At 37.8% G+C, this 21,757-nt stretch overlaps 1 protein-coding gene across 1 annotated transcript in view; it reads left to right on the forward strand.

Annotated features, from left to right (window-relative positions):
- Thsd7b (thrombospondin type 1 domain containing 7B) overlaps positions 1 to 21,757 on the forward strand; it is an 872,787-nt gene that overhangs the window by 816,439 nt on the left and 34,591 nt on the right. Inside the window, exons 17-19 of the mRNA XM_021198560.2 lie at positions 9,567 to 9,708; positions 12,772 to 12,887; positions 14,989 to 15,106. Coding sequence (XP_021054219.1) covers positions 9,567 to 9,708; positions 12,772 to 12,887; positions 14,989 to 15,106 — 376 coding nt within the window. The remainder of the gene's footprint in view (positions 1 to 9,566; positions 9,709 to 12,771; positions 12,888 to 14,988; positions 15,107 to 21,757) is intronic.

The following is a 21,757-nucleotide window of genomic DNA, read 5'->3' on the forward strand; positions in this document are numbered from 1 at the left end:
GTGTGTGTGTGTGTGTGTGTGTATGCTTTCCTTGTTTTGTTGGTAGGGAATTACTTGTTTCCTGTGGGTTTTGAATGTACTTTTCTTCCTTGGGCTGAAGTTCTCCTTCTAGAATTTTTTTGTAGGGCTGGGTTTTTGGATAGGCAATGTTTGAATTTGGATTTGTCTTGAAATATCTTGTTATCTCCATCTTTGGTGACTGAAAGTTTTGCTGGTATAGTAGACTAGGTTGGCATCTGTGGATTTTTAGAGGTTGTAAGATATCTGTCCAGGCCCTTTTGGCATTTAAAGTCTCTGTTGAGAAGTTGGAAATAATTCTGATAGGTCCGCCTTTGTATGTTACCTGGCCTTTTTTGCTTACCACTTTTAATATTCTTTCTTTGTTTTGTAGATTTTGTGTTTTGCTTATTATGTGGCAGGAGTGTTTTCTTTTCTGGTCTACTCTAATGGATATTCTATAAGCTTCTTGTTTGTTTATAGACATCTCTTTATTTAGGTTGGGAAAGTTTACTTCTATGATTTTGTTGAGAATGTTTCATGGATATTCAAGCCAGAACTCTTCACTTTCTCCTATTCCTATTGTTCTTAGGTTATATCTTTTCATGGTATCCTGGATTTCCTGGATGTTTTGTGTCAGGAATTTTTAGAGTTAACATTTCCTTTGACTGATGTATCAATTTCTTCTATTGTATCTTACCTTTCCATACACAAAACAAGAGTAAAATAATTTTAATTTCTTCTAAATCTAATTTAATAATTACTTTTCTTTTGAAGGGAAGATAAAATTGCTCTTTATTTTTGTAAAAATTCCTAATACATTCCCTTAAAATGTAATTGTATGTCTTTTGGGAAAGCAAGAAATGATCTTTTACAAACACAGAATATGAAAAAAAAATCTGTGCAATGATATTTTATTCATTGTTATTGTGCTTTCTATTTAATTTATTATTAATGTTATTTGTTTAAAATGAATAGAGACCTTTACATGAGTTTTCAAGCAGTACAAGGAATTCATAGATGAAAAATTAACAAGTTTACAATTTACAAGGAATTTAATATTTTTCCTTTATATCTGTAACACACAAGATGTTACATAAAAAACTAAAATGTTTAAATTTTGAGCTGTAGAGAATCAAGTGTACAGTGTAGCAATTACAGATAATTTGTAAAAAAGCAAATTACCTCAAACTGCAGAAGATCCTAAGGAATGTAAATGGTCCCAGGTGGATTTCCATGGAGCCTCAGACAAGGTGATGAATCTGCCACTTCAAATCTGGCTTCTAAGGACATTGTGGTATCACTATTGAACATCTCTGAAGAAAAGGAAGGGCAGGGAGGATGACCTATAGATGTGGACAGTGGGGAAGGAGGAGGGTTATCACATATGATCTTCTATCCTGCTAGTGTCAAAACTCAGTCACTTCCTTTGTCACATACTTCCACAAGGAAGGCTGAGATATGTAGTCTAGTCCATTTACTGGTGAGGAGGGGGGAGATGACAGGATGGATTTCAGTTTGTAAAAGCAGACTGTGGCCAAAAGTTCAATTTTGTGATAAAAATCCTTTAGCACACTGATTTCAATGAGCTCTGAATGCATTTAGGGAATGTCTTGTTTTTCCTTTCTTTCTTGACATCTATTAACTCTGTGGGAAACAAGGCACTTTGAAAAGGACTGTTGATGGAAATCCATCAAATCTCACAATGGAAGCAATCTTATTATTCTAAGAATAGTAAGAGATTTAACTTAACTTTTTAAAATTGTAAATTATAACAAATACAAAGGTGACATATAACAAATGTACAGTTAAATCTTCCATGAATGAGCCTGTTCAGTGCCCTGGAAGATCCTCCCAGCTCCCTCTTATGATTGGAATCTCCCCTTCTCCACAAAAGAAAAACAAGCCTTAATTTCTAGGTGATCTTTTCATACTTATACATACAAACAGTATAGATTATGTTACAGGTAGTTGTAATCTGGAATGAGAGTTTCTAGGTTTTTGATATCCTCTGCAGGGAAAGGAAGTACTCCGTAATTACAAAGTTGCCATGAAAGTTTATACAAAAGCAAAGTGAAGGTTCTATGAAGTCAAGACAACAGGCCACATGGATGAAGATAATAAAGGATCTTTGTAACCAGTTATTGTTGCTAAGGGGTGATGTGAGAATGCTTTGCCTTACTTTGTTTTCACTAATATATTAAGTTATATAACCTTATCCTCTAATTCACATGCTCCTTCTCACAATGCACCTGATTTTAATAATATCCACATCCAGTTATGCATAATTGTAACATGAAAAATAAGGAATTCTCTCCACAGGTCTACTTAGAAGACACAGTTTGTCTTATTGCCCATGTCCCCCAAACCGTTCTGTGCCAGATCATCACTCATACCTTTAAACCCATACACAACCATAGTTCAAGTCAGTACTATCAAAGATGGGTGGTTATTAAGGAAGGGAAACATATTCAATTGTTCAGAGTGCAGTGTGCATGCAACTTGATGTCAGTGGGAGTCCTAGTATGCTAGCAGATTTCTGGGCATACTGTTTGTAGAAAGGGTATAAGCATAGCCCAAACCAAGTAGAGTTCTAGGTTTCTAAACTATTTACTATGCTTGCATGCATTAGTTAGTCTTCTGTTTGAGATAGACCTTTAAATCTCTTTTAGTATGGCTTCCCCTCCTATTTCATTCTTTTTTTTCTTATTTCTCCCTTCTTGGTAATTTAGTAGGTGAGGAAAGTAAACCACCTGTCCTATGAAATTTTTCCACTCTTTCTTTTGGGAGTCATATCTCCAAGGCTCCTTTCTCTCCTTGAATTCCCTGTAACTTGGGAGTTGCAAAGCCTCCATCAGTCTTTGATGAACATCCTTTACAGAAGGTATAATACATCAAAAAACATACTGCTGGGATCCCACTGGGTTTTCTTTGGGCGGGGGCGTGGTTGCTGTTGTTGCTGCTATTTTGTTTTCTTTTTTGACAGCTGGCATTGGTGTATCATGTGTGTACCCTTTAATCTAGAAATATGAAATGACAACATTCCAATTCCATTATTAGACCTCATTTCTTTCTGGAACCACCCATGAAAAGAATGTATACTGCAACTGCTATTGTTCACCTGCTGGCCCATTTTGTTTAGATAATTCAGGAAAATGCTTTTCTTGGCAGGTTTACCACAAAGGTCTCTTCTCCATCATTATGGGATAAGATTTAAATATATTTTATACTTTGTGTCCATGCCATTTGTCATCAACCCTAAACTTAGATTCTGGTGGCATTTTCAAATGTGTTCTGTAAACATTTAAATAGGTGTGACCTAGCAGGGTATACAGGCTCCTCTGGACATATTTTTTCTGTTAGATTTTTAATCAACTATTTCTCTAAAAATGCCCGCCTTGTTTTGTTGGAAATAACCTTCAGCATCATGCTAAGAGAGCTAGGGATCTAGAGACACATGCATCAGTGTATCATTCTTTCAAAGCTGCTTCCGGAGACAGGACTTTGAAATGTCGTTCATTATTTCCTTTACTTTGGAGATGAAATATAAAGGTGCCTCATGGTGATGTTTATCACTTACATGTGGAACCACAGAGGTTCACTTGAACTCAATTCTAATATCTTTATCTCACTTTTTCCATGATATAAATCAAGTTATCATGGAGAATGGGTGATTATAGTCATAGCATATATGACGTTTAGAATCTTTATTCCATTCACAGGGGAAACTCTCATGACAGTAATAGCTCTGTAATCACCATTATAGATATTTCAAGTTTTGAGCATAATTTGCACATGCTGTATTTATTCTTCGGCATTGGTATTGTATACATGTCTTCAGTGCGCTCAGTCATTACAAATGTTCCACATATAAGATTGGCTCATTTCGTATCTCTACATTAATGGTTTCTAGCCTCTTGGACACACGAAGCTTAGTCTCCAATAGATCCTGAAGAACATACTCATGGTGGCAATTTAGCCTGAGTACTTGTATATTACTAACAGTTCATCTTCAGTCTTTGTAATTGAAAGTCAGCCTTGCTGTGTAATATATCCTCAGATCCTTGTGAATGTGAATCTTTATTATATTTCTATGCTTTTCTAACATAAAGTTTCCCTGCCACAATACAGAATGTGATTTTGTTTCTTCTATAAGCCATCTGGCACCCTCTCCTAGATATTTAAAGGTTTTTTTTTTCTCCCTCCTGTTCAAAGCTAAATAATTATACGAGAATATGTTTCCATATTGACAACTCTGATATGCTCTTTTGAATGGGCAGTTTCAAATCTCTTTTGTTTTGCTCATTACATTTCCTTAAAGGTTTTTTTTTTTCCTCCATCATTAGAGCCTATGCTTCTACTTTAGTTTCTTATGAAGTCTTATTATATGGGTGATGTCTCGTTTGCCTCATTTCTCTGTTCATCAGCTTCTCTCACATTCTCCCAGTGTCTTTTCGGTGGTTAATTTCAGCTTTTTATTTTTTTTCATGTCTATGAAGACATGATTTGTTACACTTCTTGATCTTGTGTTTCTTTCTCATTTCCGAAAATGACTTTTCCTTTTATTTTGAATTGTTCACTGATGCCAGTTACTCAGTTTCTGAGTTCCTATAATTCTTATTGATGTTTACATCTTTTTGTTCCTGTGTCATTTCCTAGCTAGCTTGACTCCTTTGGAAAGTATACTTCCCGTCTGTTTTCCCATGTGTCGCCTGCTTCACCATCTTACCTGTAGGATGTTATTCCATTCATCATTCTCATGTGGAATTGGAGTTTGGTTTCTTTCTTTGTTTCTTGCTCTGGAAAATTACTTGTGTGAACTTTTGGAAGGGACTCTCCAAAACTAAACCTGCTACCCTGAGATGTCCTAGTTTCCCTGTCCTCTCCAGCTGCTCCAGACAGACTCTCCTAACCCTTGGAAGTGATTCTTCCTAGTTGACTCAGTTTGATGATCTCACAACCTATTTGTCTTCAGTGGTGTGGTGAAGGGCTATAGAGCATTCTGGAAGGATAGGAGCTTTGGAGTATCAATTCACAGAGTTAAAGAATCAGGAAGGGGGGACTAACAGGGGCCTCCCTGGCTTCTTTGTCTTCCTATCACTTTGAGTAGACTCTCTGTGTCTCAGCTTAGTTGTCTGTTTGCAGCCATTGCTCTGACCCTATGTCCAGTTTTTCTCTTCTGCTTTCTCTTGCCTAGATCTCACATATCACAGGTACCCTGTAAGATCCCACCTCTGCCCCTCACTGGTTCACTGCCTAGGCTTGTGGAGATGAGTCAGTATGCTCTGTCACTTTTGACTTCCCTGTCCAGTTGTCTTTGATGTGCAAAACCCTTTTTATTTAAGTTGCTAGCTCTTTAGAATCTCATGAAAGGCACAAGAAGAAATACTTTAGGCCCAGATTTTTCTTAACCTTTGAAGTGGGGTTTACTTTCCTTTTTAAAATCCTTACAAAGCATTACAATATTCTCTCATGCACTCTTTGCTACATTTGTCCAAATAAGAAAGATAAAGTCCAGGAGCATGCAGCCACTGTCCTTGTGAGAACCAGAAAACCAGAAAAGAGGGAGCCGCCAGCCCCCTGTCAGCTATCAGATAAACTTAAACCCAATGACTACACTGACTCCCCCATATCTGATGGGAGCTAGCAAGACCAGGCTTTAAAGTCATGCTCATCTTCAAGCAAGAAATGAGCAGAGTAATGTAAATTCACAAACACCTGGTCTGATAATAGATTTTGCCAAACTGTAATCTTTAATAGTTCAGAGATATAAACTGAAGTCTTCTATCTGAATTTTTATTGGATGGCTTAAATTATGTTATCTATTCTATGAGTTCATTAAATGAATTTATTGATATGTTTTATTAAGTTAATGATGGCTTCCATCAAGATTGTTTGAGACATATAAGAGTAAGAGTAATGAGAATATTCTTGTTGGATATACAGGACATTGGGGAAAACCCATATTAGGCAAAATGACTGCTATCCAAGGTCTATTGTTTATATACTAATGGAAGTTTATAAAACTCACCCTGGTTTCCCAAGATAAACAAACTTCCTACAGAACAGACACTTATTTCCATCTGCCACATAGTACCAAAATATTAAGATATGGATCTTCCAGAAATCCAGTGAAAAAAATACATACACACATACTCAGAATATACTCAGTACATATTCAGTTGCAAGAATGCTCTTTAAATGATGAATATAAAAAAGTGGGTAGAAGTTGTCAGGTAGGATATTTATTTTACTTTTAGATGAAGAAAAGAATTAAGGCCAGGTAAGAAGGCTTGCTGCTTGAACAAAAAGTATGAAGATACAAGGTGTCAAGGAAGGCTTGAGCTTTAGGAAATTCTGGTTTAGAAAATTCTAGAAAGCTAATTCTTGTGAAGAGTACATGATCTAGAGGGAATACGGTATTGCTGGTTATAGGCTACTGAGAAAAATAGCCTTCAGTTGTGTGTCTCAATCTTTTCTATTTATTTATTTATTTACTTATTTACTTATTTATTTATTTAATGTGTGTGAATCTACTGTTGCTGTCTTCAGAAACGCCAAGAGAGGGAGAGCGTCTGGTCTGATTACAGATGCTTGAGGTGCCTTAATCTTTTCAAGAAAATTAGTCCTACATTGACTCTGAGTGTGCTGACTGTACATAACTTTTGCATATTTAATAAATGGATCCTATGTCTTTATATAAGTGATATGAATATTGTCTGAAGGAGATTTTTGTTTGGAAAGTTTTGGGCCAATGAGGAAACCATTAAGACCTAGAGCAACCATTCTCAACCTTTGGGTCTCTACACCTTTGGGAGTCAAACAACCCTTTCACAGGAGTCTCGTAAGACCATCTGAATATCATACTTCATTACATTATAATTCATAACAATAGCAAAATTACAATTATGAGGGAGTAACAAAAAATAATTTTATGGTCAGGGGTTACCACAACTTGAAGAACTGTGTTAAGGGATCACAGCATTAGGAAGGATTAAAACCACTGGACTAAAGATTTCTTCAACTACTACTACAACGACTTCTACTTCTACTTTTCTTCTTCTTCTTCTTCTTCTTCTTCTTCTTCTTCTTCTTCTTCTTCTTCTTCTTCTTCTTCTTCTTCTTTCTCTTCCTCTTCCTCCTCCTCTTCCTCCTCCTCCTCCTCCTCCTCTTCCTCTTCCTCTTCCTCTTCCTCTTCCTCTTCCTCTTCCTCTTCCTCTTCCTCTTCTTCTTCTTCTTCTTCTTCTTCTTCTTCTTCTTCTTCTTCTTCTTCTTCTTCTTCTTCTTCTTCTTCTTCTTCTTCTTCACTTGCCACCATATTAGGGTGAAATCATTGGTTTTAGAATGCCTTGCAATAGATACCAGAGAAAAGGAAGTGATTAAAATATGACCACTGAGTTTTGACAAAGAGCCAGTAGAAAAAGATGAGGAAATAACAATCTCACACTTATTCATATCAAGATAATTTCTATAAAAGGAGTTTCATAAGAGTATTTTTTCATTAGAAGACTCTAAGAAGAATTTGAATTGTTTATATAAACTCCAATCACCCATGAGGTTCTTTTTGTCTATAGATAAGGAATTGACAAGGGAATTAGATGAAATGTTTGATTTCAATATATCTAGATGATCTGAACAGAAAGTTAAACCAAAGAGGATAATTTAAAGCCATGTTAAGCAAGTATACATACTATGAGATTTGATGGATGAAATCCTAAAAATCTCATCAAATCATACACTATCACTATCCACTTGCCTCCTATGAGTTTAGATGAAGCAAAATATACCATGTGTTATTGTACTACTATAGGTTTTAGATTTTAAGATTTTTCAGACTTTGTATTTTGACAATAGAAATACCAACTCCTAAAGTCTATGCAAATATTCTAAAGTCTGAAAAATGTTCAGATGAGATTACTGCTGTCCTGAAGCACTGTAGATACATTTGATTTGTGTTTCTGCTTTATCTTCCCTTTTATCTAGTGGCTTAGACTAAGCAGATATGTGGGTCCTGGTATATAGTCACTTATTTCAAACACTGATTGATTACTTTATAAGAATCAAATGCAGCAGAGCTCTAATCTAGAAAGTCTACCAAGATTCTATTATTTTCCTTTATTTACCAATCAGTTTTTATTCCTCCTCAATGAGTGCATGAATTCAAATTACATGGTAAAATAGAAATAAATTATTGGTAACCATTAGTGTGGGATTTGTGTGCATATAATTGATTGTTTCTTCTTGATCATCTAGATGCAAAGTAATAAAATTAAATGTAAAATTTAAAATATAAACAGATTATTTGAGTGTGAAATCACATGGATAGAAAAGGTGTTTCAGTTACCTAAACTTTAGAAGAAAATGTGTGAATTTTCCCCCATAGTTCAGTGTAATCCAACACTGTCATTTTGAATTAACCAAGATTCAGTATACAAGCTGTAGTTTTAGTATGATACCTGAAGAAGCTAAAGAAAGAAGAAGTAGTTAAATGATATCTCAGACATAGAAATGGCTATTTGGTGATCACAATTCAAACCCTTTTATTCTTCGAGTCTATAAACCTTCCTGGATTTTTCAGGGTCTGGAATTGCATGTTGTGAATGTATTTGTGATACTTATATGAAAACTGCTTTACATAGTTTATTCCAGGTTTTCACTGGCTTATAAGAGGAACAGAAGCTGTTGTCCCGTGTGCCCTAATGGATTTTTTAAAGAAAAAGAAGAGACAGGATACTAAAGAAATAATATCAATATAAAGAGAGATATATTTAGAACTAAATCCATCAGCAGACCCATGAACATAAGTGAAATTTTCTCAAAAAAAAAAAAAAAAAAAAAGAGGAATTTAGTATCATTAGAGGTGTTCTTGTGAGGAGAGCAAACCTCGATTAAGTTCTCTGGGGAAAGTGAAGAGTAGGGTTTGAAGGATATTTGAAAGAAGGCTATTCCCAGGGAGGAACTGGAAGCACTTCTGTGGGTAGACCAGTTGTATAAGATGTGGCAATTAGATTTATCTGGCTCCAGCATTATTACATGGCCCAAAACTATGGGAGGACATATAGTCCCAAGTGAAGATGATTTTTCAGTAAATCTTTGGATTTGCATTTATATATTTATTTTGAGGGAGTTGGACAAGCTTATAGAGATTCATCTCCTTGGGTCTGAGAACTACCAAATAAAAAGAAAGTTCTACTTTATCCACATTAATTTTATAATTTATTCTTGTGTGTAGCTATTTATCCTGGGATTTTTGAAAATGATTTTCACATTTTAATATTCTGTGTCATTATTTCTGTTGAACTAGAGCAACTGAAGTCAATTTTTGTTTCATTTAAAGATGAAATATATTGGTTGTTAAATGAAATGAAAATAGAAGACAATCCAACCTTGCATCACAAAGTCATTCTCTCTTCTAACCACAAGCTATAACATTTTCAGGTGTGGCCACAGCCTCATTGCTATAACTACAGTTTCCTCTCTGTAACTTTTCTGTGCCTGCATGTGTACATTTAATGGAATAATTTATCATTCACTGTGTATTCTTGTCTGCCTGCTCTTGACTTTCATAGTCATGTGACCCCCATGCAATGCAGAGAAGAACTCGGCATCTGCTGAGGCCCTCGCTGAACTCAAGAACTTGTGGGGAAGACTCGCAGGTGCGGCCCTGCCTCCTCAATGAAAACTGTTTCCAGTTCCAGTACAATCTGACAGGTAGAGTTGAATCCTACTATGTCTCTTTTCCCTGAACACTGACTAACCTTTGTGTGTGAATCCTTTCCTGGCACTAGGGAGGGAGTGGACAACGTATGCGTAGGACATGAAACACTGAAAACTTAGTTCCAGTTGACTTCATGAAAACAAACATCCATTCATGGCTTGTAGATTCATCAAGGCCATAATCTCTGAAGAAGAGCGTGGCTTTAGAAGATACTGCAGTATATTACTCAAATCTATGATATATTTTCCCCATAGGTATTTTTTTAAAAAATGGGAGTTCTGACCAATCATGGATATTAGAGAGGTAGAGAAGCAGTAAGAATCACATTAGATGAAGTATTTAGTCACTATGTTTGTCTGAGCATGCAGGGCAGCGCTACTACACTTACCTGTTCCCTACCATCTCCCCACGAGGGGATATGCAAAAGTGCCACCAAACACAGGACCATGGTAAGCCTAAGCCTGGAGCCAATATTGAGGAACACACCACAATATGCCTACACAAGCAATATGCTTTGCCAAAATCTTTCCTGTTTCATGAACATTGGAGCAGCTGAGATCACTGCTGGTATAAGTGTCTAGTTCTTTCATGGATGAATGGCAGCATGGTAGATTCATGCTTTTCCTTTGAGTCTTTGCTTTCTATAGCAATTCTTCAGAAATACAATAAAAAATGTGTCATATCAAAAAGCATATAATTTTTAAAGAATTATTTATTTATTTAAGTATTGGCGTACACTGTAGCTGTCTTCAACCACACCAGAAGAGGGCATCAGATTCCATTATAGATAGTTATGAGCCACCATGTGGTTGCTGGGAATTGAACTCAGGATCTCTGGAAGAGCAGTCAGTGCTCTTAACTAGTGAGCCATCTCTCCAGCCCCAAATTTTATTTAACGATACATTAGTTTGTTATAGATATAGAAATATTTTTAAAGATGTTTTTATCAACATGGTTAAGGATCGTTCACACCCACACCTATGAGGAAAGGTTTCTTTCTTTGTTGTTTTAAGTCAAATTAAGTATGGGGGCAGAGTTAATTACCTTACAGGGCCATGGTCAGTTTAAAATACCATAAGTCAATCCTATAAAACTTACTTGCCCATGGATGGCACTTTCACAGAATGTCTCCTGACAAGCTCCCTAGAGTATGTCACAAAGACTTTAACCCCATTTCTGAGCTTTCCACTGTCTTGATCCAGTCACCATCAAAAGGTTCCACTCCCTACTTCTATCATCTTGGAAGTTAAAATTTGGGGAACACAGGGCTGGGGCATAAACATAAAATTGGTGCTATGGCTTAATTGTCTTCTCTTTCATTTGTCTATAACGAGTAGTTTTCTTAAGCTGGTCTTTCTTTATTCTTCTGGTTAGTGTCTCTCCTATCCTACCAAATGGTCAGTATAAATATTTTGGTTTGCATCTTGTTTTGTTTTACCTCTAGAAAACACACACTAAATTAATGCAGTCTATGTATTTTAGATTTGTTTACATGATTATTTTCTAACATAGTAATTATATGAGGCATTTCAAAGAGACTCAGAAAGTTGTAAAATTGTCTGTGGACTTCTCCCTTCCACCTATACAGATTATCAGAGCTTGAGTATGGTTGACTCACAAGCCTAGACCTTTGAAACTCAGTGTCTATTGTTCTCTTTCTTTCTTTTTTTTTTTTTCTCCTTTTTTTCTGTCTTCTTTTTCTATGGCCTTTTTATTAGATATTTTCTTCCTTTGCATTTCAAATGTTATCCCCCAAACCCCCTATGCTGTCCCCCCACCCTGCTCCCCAACCCACCCACTCCCAAAGATCATATGACCCTGTCTTCTTTTTTTTATTGTATATTTTCTTTATTTACATTTCAAATGTTATCTCCTTTCCTGGTTTCTCTCCCTCCCAGAAACACCCTATCACATCCTCCCCCTCCTGCTTCTATAAGGGTTTTCCTCTACCCACCCACCCACTCCCACCTCCCTGCCCTCGATTCCCCTACATTGGGGCATCTAACGAGCCTTCATAGGACCAAGAACCTCTCCTCCCAATCATGTATTACAAGGGCATCCTCTGCTACATATGCAGTTGGAGGCATGTGTACTCCTTTGTTGATGGCTTAGTCCCTGGGAGTTCGGGGGCGGGGGTCTGGTTAGTTGATATTGTTGTTCTTCCTATGGAGTTGCAAACCCCTTCAACTCCTTCAGTCCTTTCTCTAACTCCTCTATTGGGGATTCTGCTTTCAGTCCAATGGTAGGCTGTGAACATCCACCTCTATGTTTGTAAGATTCTGGCAGGGCATCTCAGGAGACAGCCATATCAGGCTCCTTTCAGCATGCACTTCTTGGCATCCACAATAGTGTCTGGGTTTGGTAACTGTATATGGGATGAATCCCCAGGTGGGACAGTCTCTGGGTTGCCTTTCCTTCAGTCTCTGCTCAACACTTTATCTACACATTTGTTCCTGTGAGCATTTTGTTCTAAGAAGGACCAAAGCACCCACACTTTGGTCTTCCTTCTTATTGAACTTCATGTGGTCTGTGAATTGTATCCTGGTTATTTGGAGCTTTTTGGCTAATATCCACTTATCAGTGAGTGCATACTATGTGTGTTCTTTTGCAATTGGGTTACCTCACTCAAGATGATATTTTCTAGTTCTATCCATATGCATAAGAATTTCATGAATTCATCATTTTTAATAGCTGAGTAGTACTCCACTATGTAAATGTACCACATTTTCTGTATCCATTCCTCTGTTGAAGGACATCTGAGTTCTTTCCAGCTCCTGGCTATTATAAATAAGGCTGCTATGAACATAGTGGAGCATGTGTCCTTATTACATGTTGGAGCATCTTCTGGGTATATGCCCAGGAGTGGTATAGCTGGGTCCTCAGGTAGTACCTTGTCCAATTTTCTGAGGAACCATCAAACTGATTTCCAGACTGGTTGTAATCCCACCAGTAATGGAGGAGTGTTCCTCTTTCTTCACATCCTCACCAGCATCTGCTGTCACCTGAGTTTTTGATTTTAGTCATTCTGACTGGTATGAGGTGTCTTCTTCTTGCAGAGTGGAGCACATGCCAGCTGAGTGAAAATGTTTCCTGTGGCCAGGGTGTGAGGACCCGCCTGCTGAGTTGTGTGCGCAGTGATGGCAAGTCTGTCAGCATGGACCAATGTGAGCAGGTAACTCTTGTGGGATTGTGGGAGGGGATCTCTTAACCTTAGTCCTCAAGCTTCACACCTCCTAACAGGCATGACAGACACTGACAGAAGATATGCTACAGTTGTATGTCACTGGTTTAGACTTACTCAAAAGAGTAAGAAATGAACTCATTTCTTGCAAAAACTTGTTATAATATACCTGTTTTTTCAGCAAACTGTTGGGTTTGATGCCTTTGCTACTGTGGTAGTGTGACTTCTTATATTGACAGGTGACTGATTTGCTTGTGTGATAAGCATGTCTACCTCACCCAAGATAGATGCTGACCCTGGACATAGAAAACACTGACAATTTCCTTAACAAATAATTGCCATATGATAAACTGTACAACTGTCTCTTTTTCTCTCTTCCTCAATCTATGCAAAAGACCTCCATGCAAATTTTCAAATTAGGAGGTTCTGATTTTTTCTATTTATGGAATTTGAAGAAAAGCTACAGTCAGACCCATTCCAGAGAAGCTGACATTCCCTTCTCAGATGTAAATTCAGCATGTAAGGACAGCGCAATAGAAATGGGCATATTATCATATTGAATGCATCACAGGAACAACTTGCAGAATTCAAGATAGGATGCCAGTAATCACAGGCGTCTACGGAAATGTCTGTAACATGTTGACAGGCTAACAAAGCTCTGTCTCCATTGTTTTAACAGAGGGTTTAGCAGAAATTGGAACAAAGACTTCCTCACCATGCCTAAAACAAACCTAAATATCAGTATTGTCACAATCCCTAACCAGCAGTGCAGCTGTCATCTCTGATGCTGACTATAAACCAGTCTGTCCAAGACTGGGCACCCCAATCCAAAATGGTTCACATTCCATAGACAACTGTTGGCCAACTGTCATTGCTTTATTTGAAGACTTTATTCCCTTTAGTCTGTCTCTAATACACTGACTGCCTCAGGAAAGAAATCAACCATCTACTACTGTTCCAGATAAACAATGGTCACTCTCAGACCTGTCCCCACCAAGTTAACGTTCCTTTACAGTGCATAAATGAGAATGGTGTTTTAGCTGACAGGAGCATACTGTTGGAATGTAGAAGTTCAGGGGAGCGAGCGGCTGATTGTGTTTTTGTCCTTGATTTGTTTATGAACTCTTTAGTTTTGAGCTGCCTATGTATGCAAAAAAAATATATTTTCTTTTGGTGCAAGAAGAGATGTAAATTATTCTCACTAAAAATCAGTTTCCTTGTTTTCTAAATGGCATATATCAAACATATATTTGGTGACTATTCATTTAAAGAAGTCCTAAATTATTAATCAAGGTAACATATCTGCATCACATCAATAGTCACAGATCCCTTGATGTTGCTTTCTGTGTTAGTCACTTAGAAAGCCACCATACTGAGATAACTAATTTTAGCTTTGAGTGGATGTATTAGTATTATTTAACATGTGTTAGGTGTCAAAGCTTTCCTAATTAAACATACAATTTATTTGAGTCACACAACACAGACCTCAGTATTCACTCTCTAATTCTTGGGTAATTTGTTCTTTCACTGAAATATCTTCTACCTTGTTCATAATACAATATACAAATTATATCTAAACACTGATTTCGTAGAGGAAAGTAAACTGTCTCATTAATTTGTTGACTGATTAGAACTGTAATTACATTGCCCACTTGGTCATTTGGGATCTCCGAAGTATCATTTATTTTATCCTTGTTCCTATTCTGAGTACTACTAACCTTGCTGATAATTTTGATCTCTCTGAATACTGCCAGCCCATCTCGAGATGTCTGGATGGAATATGACATACCTTCCTACTTTGTTGTTGACTAAACATAGGAGATTTCTGTGTTATATGACTTCATTCTTTCCCAGCACCTGAGTATTGGGTCTTTGCTAGAGTTCAGAGCTTATAGTAAGAAATTTTGACTAACTAAATGTCACCAGTGAAATAACAATAGTTGTTTTGGTAGCTGCCAATTTATAAGACAATGGATGTTTCTTCTCTCACCACAACATGGAAAAGTTATTTATTACAGAATATAGAGCACTCTCGCTTATAAATGAATAGCAATCTGGTTAGTATTGAAGGTATATCTCATTGCATTTGCAGCGTAATCTGGACAAACCCCAGAGGATGAGTATTCCCTGTCTGGTGGAATGTGTGGTCAACTGTCAGCTCTCAGGATGGACAACATGGACAGAGTGTTCGCAAACCTGTGGCCAAGGAGGTATTCGGCTTCCCTACTCCTAAAAATGACTTGGTAACTGGCAAAAAGCATAGTGAACAGCTGAAGCTAACACAGGGCTGATCCAGAGGAAAGCAGACCTCTAAGCATGCTGGGGGATCAGCAAGGGTGGAAGAAATGACTATGACAGTGGGAGGTCAAAGAAACGCTGGATACTGTGGGTCAGTATCCCGTCAGGAGATCCTGAACTGTACCAGTAGAAAACATGTGGTCATGGTAGGTTTAGACTATGCATTATGTTAGTAGAGCTGGACACAGTGGCTAGAGATTTATTTCTCCCAATGTATAGACAGGGCTTGTTTCTGTTTCAAAGAGTTAATCACATAGGCTGCGAGAGACCCTGGAATGACAGTACCATTTCCCTGGATGGTAACATCCTTGTGATGTTCTTGTGAGTTATGTTGGAAGTGGTGTGCCTCTCTTCCTTATGTATTATATGAGAGAAGGTCTAGTCATTGTTGCCAACTCAGGGCAAGAAGGTTATGACAGGAAATACTGTTTCTCAGGGCCAGCTGCTTCCCACATCCTAGGCAACAAACATAAGATAGAGCCTTGAAGGGTTGCAGTTTATCAGCTAGTGAATGTCAGAAACTTAGAGTAAAAACCTAGGACAAAATCTTGGCATCATGGCTAGTCAACAAGTGGAGGAGGAATCAGGGATCAGGGAACTGAAGAAGACATTAAGATCTGAATCTCATAACTCACCAATACTCAGAAATTGTTTTCTAGAAGTCCTGATATGCATTATGGTGTGAGCTTCTTTCTAGGCTGTACAAATGGGGAGAGTTGGGTTATCCACTCTTAGTGTTGGTTCGGTGGAGTCTTGAAAGAAGTCAACCTTCAACAGGAGCTCTACTGAGAACTCGGCTGTAAGATCCTAGAGAGAATAGAGTTGAAAATGGAAGCCATGATGTGCACTGGGAAAATATAGCTAAGGACAATGACTGTTTTACAAAGAGCATCACTCACAATGAAAAAATGCAAATCTCACATTCCAGTAATAGTAGTAACATCCTTGTGTTGTTCTTGTGAATTATGTTGTGAATATAGTAGTAATAGTAATAGTAGTAGTAGTAGCTAACATACTGTAATCATCTGCACAAATATAAACAAAAGCCTCAGGAAAACAAATGTTATGTCTTACGACCAGAAGCTACTAATCGTTCTATACAATTCCTAAACCATGCCTTAGAGGCAGCTTCCAGGAAAGACCATTTAAAAGTCAGATCACTCCAGGTTCAAACTGCAGCTATTCAGGTGTTTAATTTTGCTTGAGTCAGCAGTTTTGTTCTATCAGACATATGTTTTGCTGAAGTTTGCCATGTGCCTAATATAACTGGGCCAGACTGGAACCTCTAACACAAGGAAGCAAAACTGCATGTCTTCTCTTTATAAACTCAAGCCCAGGTATTTCTTAGAGTGCTGGAATGCTAAACCACCCAGAGGCTTTGGTTATGGCTTGCCATGAGGTTTAGGAAGTCATACGGTGTCTTAGTTATGGTGTCTATTGCTGTAATGAAGTACCATGATCAAAGCAAGTGTAGGAGGAAAGAGTTTATTCAGCTTACACTTCGACAGTGTAGTTTATCCCTGAAGGAAGTCAGGACAGGAACTCAAACAGGGCAGAAATCTGGAGGCAGGAGTTGGTGCAGAGGCTATGGAAAGATGTTTATTACTAGCTTGCTCCTCGTGGCTTGCTTAGCCTGCTTTCTTATAAAACCCAGGACCTCCAGCCCATGGATGGCATGATCCACAATGAGTCTCCTCAATCAATCACTAATTAAGAAATGCCTGCCGGTGGTACACGCCTTTAATCCCAGCACTTGGGAGACAGAGGCAGGAAGATTTCTGAGTTCGAGGCCAGCCTGGTCTACAGAGTGAGTTCCAGGACAGCCAGAGCTACACAGAGAAACCCTGTCTCAAAAAACAAAAAGCAAAAAACAAAACAAAACAAACAAACAAACAAAAAAGAAATAAATGCCCTACTGGCTTGCCACCATCTAATCTTATAGGGACATTTTTTTAATTGAGTAGCTAACTGTGAAGGGAGAAATAAATTATATCATATATTTTACTCATTGGATACAATGAGTATGAGGCCTCCTTCTAAGAACTTAGAATAAACTGCATGAAACAGGTAAGATCTTGGACAAAGTACATGAACTTCAAAACCCAGCACCCCAGTGGAAAGATGAGCGATGTGACCAACACAGGAATCAGGACTACTAAGTGGTATGGTAAAACGAAAATGGATGGAAAATTACAAGAATTTGTCTGGAGAGGGCAACACTGAGGAGTTTTTTGTTTGTTTGTTTGTTCGTTTTGTTTGGTTTTTTTGGTTTTTTTTGTTTTGTTTTTTTTTTTTTGTTTTTTTGTTTTTTTGTTTTTTTGTTTTTCGAGGCAGAGTTTCTCTGTATAGCCCTGGCTGTCCTGGAACTCACTTTGTAGACCAGGCTGGCCTGGAACTCAGAAATCTGCCTGCCTCTGCCTCCGGAGTGCTGGGATTAAAGGCATGAGCCACCACGCCCAGCTAGGTGGGTATACCCTAGTTTTGTTGTAGTTAAATAGTAAAAGTGTGCCTTAAAACTAGTGATGTTCAACATTTAATTCCACAGGCAGTTTTAACAACTGTCTGTGTTACAAAAGGCTTTAAGTTACAACCTACAGACAGAAATATAAAAATGGGTATCATTCCATTTATATATGCTTGAACCTGACCTGAATTTGATATATAAATAAATGAGTAGATTGCACAGTACACAGGGGACTTGTATATGTGAGCTCTGACTTCCTAAGCACTTCCCCTCAGGGGAGTTACATCCCAACCAGCCTCCAACTTCCCCAACACTGCAGCCTTCCTACTGCAACCTTGGGGTTCCTTGTCTCCAAACTGTGAAAATTCTGTATTTAAGTCATGCCTTCATCCTCTCATGCCCTGGCCTGGAGACAATAAATAGACAGCACCCATCAAATATAAGCATGCTCAGCACAAACTTATTCTTGGAGCTGGAAAGGTTACATGCTATCGTTGGGAAATATCCGCAGACAGGCTGGTCTCTGCTAAGCGGTGTGCCAGCATCTGCCTTCTGTATGAGCCCGTCTTTTGTCCTGCTGATTGTGGCCAGGGGACAGAGAGGTAAGATGAGATAAAGTGTACACAGGCACATTAAAGAGGGTGAGAGAGTTACCTGAGCGTCAGCCTTCTTCACCTGCAGCTCTGGGCTGTCTACTGCATCAAACACAGAAGCTCACACAATTACCTCTGTTTATGAATTCACCAGGTTGTTGGCCCAGTGAGCCACGCTTCACTATCAAACTCACAGAATGTCATTGATCTGAGGGAAATTTTGAAATGGGTTCTGACTTTATCTTCCAAGCTCGTGAGCTGCCTCCTTAGCGCACACCTGGAGCTTGTCATATAGTTTTTAATTGTGTTAAAGATTTCAAGGTCAGAACAGTTTGAATCCAATTTCTTTCAGGTTAGAGAGAAACTGATTCTCAGCTTCTCTGAGGGATCTTTTTAGATAGCTCTCCAAGATCAAAGCTAGTAATAGAAGAGCTTAATATTTGGATTAGTCATGTTCTTTGTCTATTGAGTTTCATCGGCTCAGTGGAATAGAGAGCTCCCTATATTTAGCATATCATGAATTATTCATAATTATCACTTAACCAATAAGACTCTAAAAATGTTAATTTCAGAATATGTGCTTCTCTTCTTTTACTATTTTATACTTTTTCATTCAGAGTATATGAATTGATATTATTTTTCATGACTATATAATCCAGCCTACTTCTTGTATTTCCCAGATGTCAAGTATTTTTTTTCCCATCTATTTTAGACCATAGTGAAAAAGACTAATTTTGTATGAGTTTGAAAGCATGAGAAATTTTTTTCTTGTTGTTATTATTACCATTATCATTTATTATTATTATTATTATTATTATTATTATTATTATTAATTATTAGATTTCAAGATGTCTAGACAAATCAGTGACCTTTAATTTAGTATCTGAATAAAATTTGACTGGTGTGGATTTCTTGATTAGGCATAAGACTAACAGTTATAACAATTCAGACTCAGACTCAGTTAGTCTATGGAATAGTTGGTTCATACAACAGGAGGTCAGGAAGCTGCCTGAGAATGGAAAAGACTGGGCACAAAGGCCCAGGACCTTGCTTTCACAGCCTGCTTTTCCAAATGCAAATTTCAGAGCCTTGAAATGCTAATTTGTAGTTTGTGAGGCTCATACTATTTTATTCTATAAAATGAAATAGCAGTGTGGTTTTTTATTCTGATACTCATTGGTCAAGAACACAATTATCAATGCCAGATATGTCTTAGTAACTTTTTCATAATGGTTGTATGATGTAGTCTCCTAATTTGGAGCTGGGTAGTAGGTGGTAATAGAGCCAGCAAAGAGACCCAGTATGTAAGCTGCAGAGGCTGCATTTGAACCTGAGTACTGGGAGCTCCAAAGTCCCAGTTGTTTGGCTAATAACCCTTTACATTTGATATTCTGGAGTTACCTCCTTGAACATGATCTTGGTTTGATGCTACACCACTTTATGAAAATTATTATAATATACATATATATTTCAGAATAAGCCGAGGAACTCTTACTTTGGAAAATGGGCACATGAGTGCTTTAAGAAATAGGAAGAGAGGAGAATATAATCAAAACACGTTATATGAAATTATCAAAGAATTATTTTTTTCTGGAAAAAAAAAAACAAAGAAGAAAGAGTACCCTCTGAATGTACTCTCCTGAATATGCAATGTATCATCTGTCTTCTAGGATGACAACTATTCATATTATAGACGAGAAATTAATGACCCTGATGGTCTCTTCAGAAAAGAAAGGACAGAGTAGCTCCAAGATTTACCAAGAATTTTGCTATAATCCTTCTCTACAATCTTTTCTCTTTGGATCCTTGGGGATGTTTCTCCTTCCAATACTTACACTGTTTTTATGCATTATAAGGCCATGCCAGTTTTCATTTGTACTTCACAAAGTTGCTGTGATGGTTGAGAACTGAACAGTGAGTAAGCAGTTAAATCACAGTCTACCACCAAAAGCCTAGAGCTCTTACCACGAAGTGGAATGTCAGTACTTAATCATCTGCCATTCAAAGACCTCTTCTGATACCACAGTCTGTCTTTACCTCTCAACAGTCTGGTTACTTCCCCCCAGTAACTAGCCTCTCTCTTAGACAGATGATCCTGGCTGAGACCAAAGCCACCTAGACCCCAGCAGCCTCTGCAGTCTTTATCCTTTCTGAGTTGGGTGTTCTCTAGGATAAAAGATGTCTGGGAACTTGAAGCAATTTTCACATGACCCAAGGAATTTCTCTAGAGTTCGAGTCTGTGGGCTGCAGCTCTGAGTGAAGACTTATTCCCACATCTCTCATCTCTAACAAAGCCCAGTGCATGGCCAAGAGCTGATTGTAAATCACTGCTCAGTGTTGAAACTTCTCTGCATGATCAGACATTAGCCCTGCTCCCAAATACCTCTCCAGCAATGTCTACATTTGAAATTAATGTAAAAACTGTAGGTGATACTTTTTAAAGGACAGCTTCAATCATGCTGTAGTACATGACCACCTGCTTGAAATGGAGTGTTTCATATGCAATGAAACTTTGTATTATTCTTGATAATTTACTAGGATGAACCACATTTATAAAACCACATAAATAGTTTTTGTAGAAGAAGGGCGCAGACATGTTACTATAAGTTAGTATTTGCTAAAGGAAACTATGAAGCATATGAATTTGGGTGACAAGTTCATAGGAATTCAGAGGACAAGGCTAAATGCAGTATCAATTTTTCTCAAAAGACCTATCAACTGAATTATAGCACCTAACACTCATGACAAGGGCCAGATGCAACTGCACATGCTTTTGGAGTAAAGCAACCCTGTGTTGCAGTACCAATTGTGATTCTTCAAAGATTATGTCATTTTACCTTAAATAAGAATAGTAATAGGTGTTTCTGAAATGTAGCCCCAGTCCGAGGTCCCGTTGAAGTGATTTGTTTGGTAGACAGATGGAATGCAGACTGGAGAGTTACTGTGAGGGGGATGGAAACAGAGCAAGGACGAGAAAGGAGCTAGAGAAGAACAGACATCGATCCCTGTATCAAAGCACTTCGTAGCCATGGCCTTCTCCTTCCCTTGATAGTAAAGAGTACTTTCCCAGTGATGAGCTTCCCAAGAACATGCCTTAACTCCAAAGAAGCATGGTGAACGCCAACAAGATGAGCATGAGCATCTACCTGCTTCTCTCTCATTTATCTTATGTGCTAGTGTTTACTACTGAGCAATAGGAAATAAGCAGGTGCTAAAACCAAGGCTACATCTGCAGAGGCAGGAAGTAGAAAGTGGAAGTTCTTCACTCAATGATCTACTGTTTCCGTGCCCATTAAGAAAGACCAGAAGCTGGAAAGAACCCAGATGTCCCTCAATAGAGGAATGGATACAGAAAATGTGGTACATTTACACAATGAGTACTACTCAGCTATTAAAAACAATGAATTTATGAAATTCTTGGGCAAATGGGTGTATCTGGAGGATATCATCCTTAGTGAGGTAACCCAATCACAAAAGAAGTCATTAGATATGCACTCACTGATAAG

Source organism: Mus pahari, chromosome 5, assembly GCF_900095145.1.
Source record: "Mus pahari chromosome 5, PAHARI_EIJ_v1.1, whole genome shotgun sequence".
NCBI lineage: Eukaryota > Metazoa > Chordata > Mammalia > Rodentia > Muridae > Mus > Mus pahari.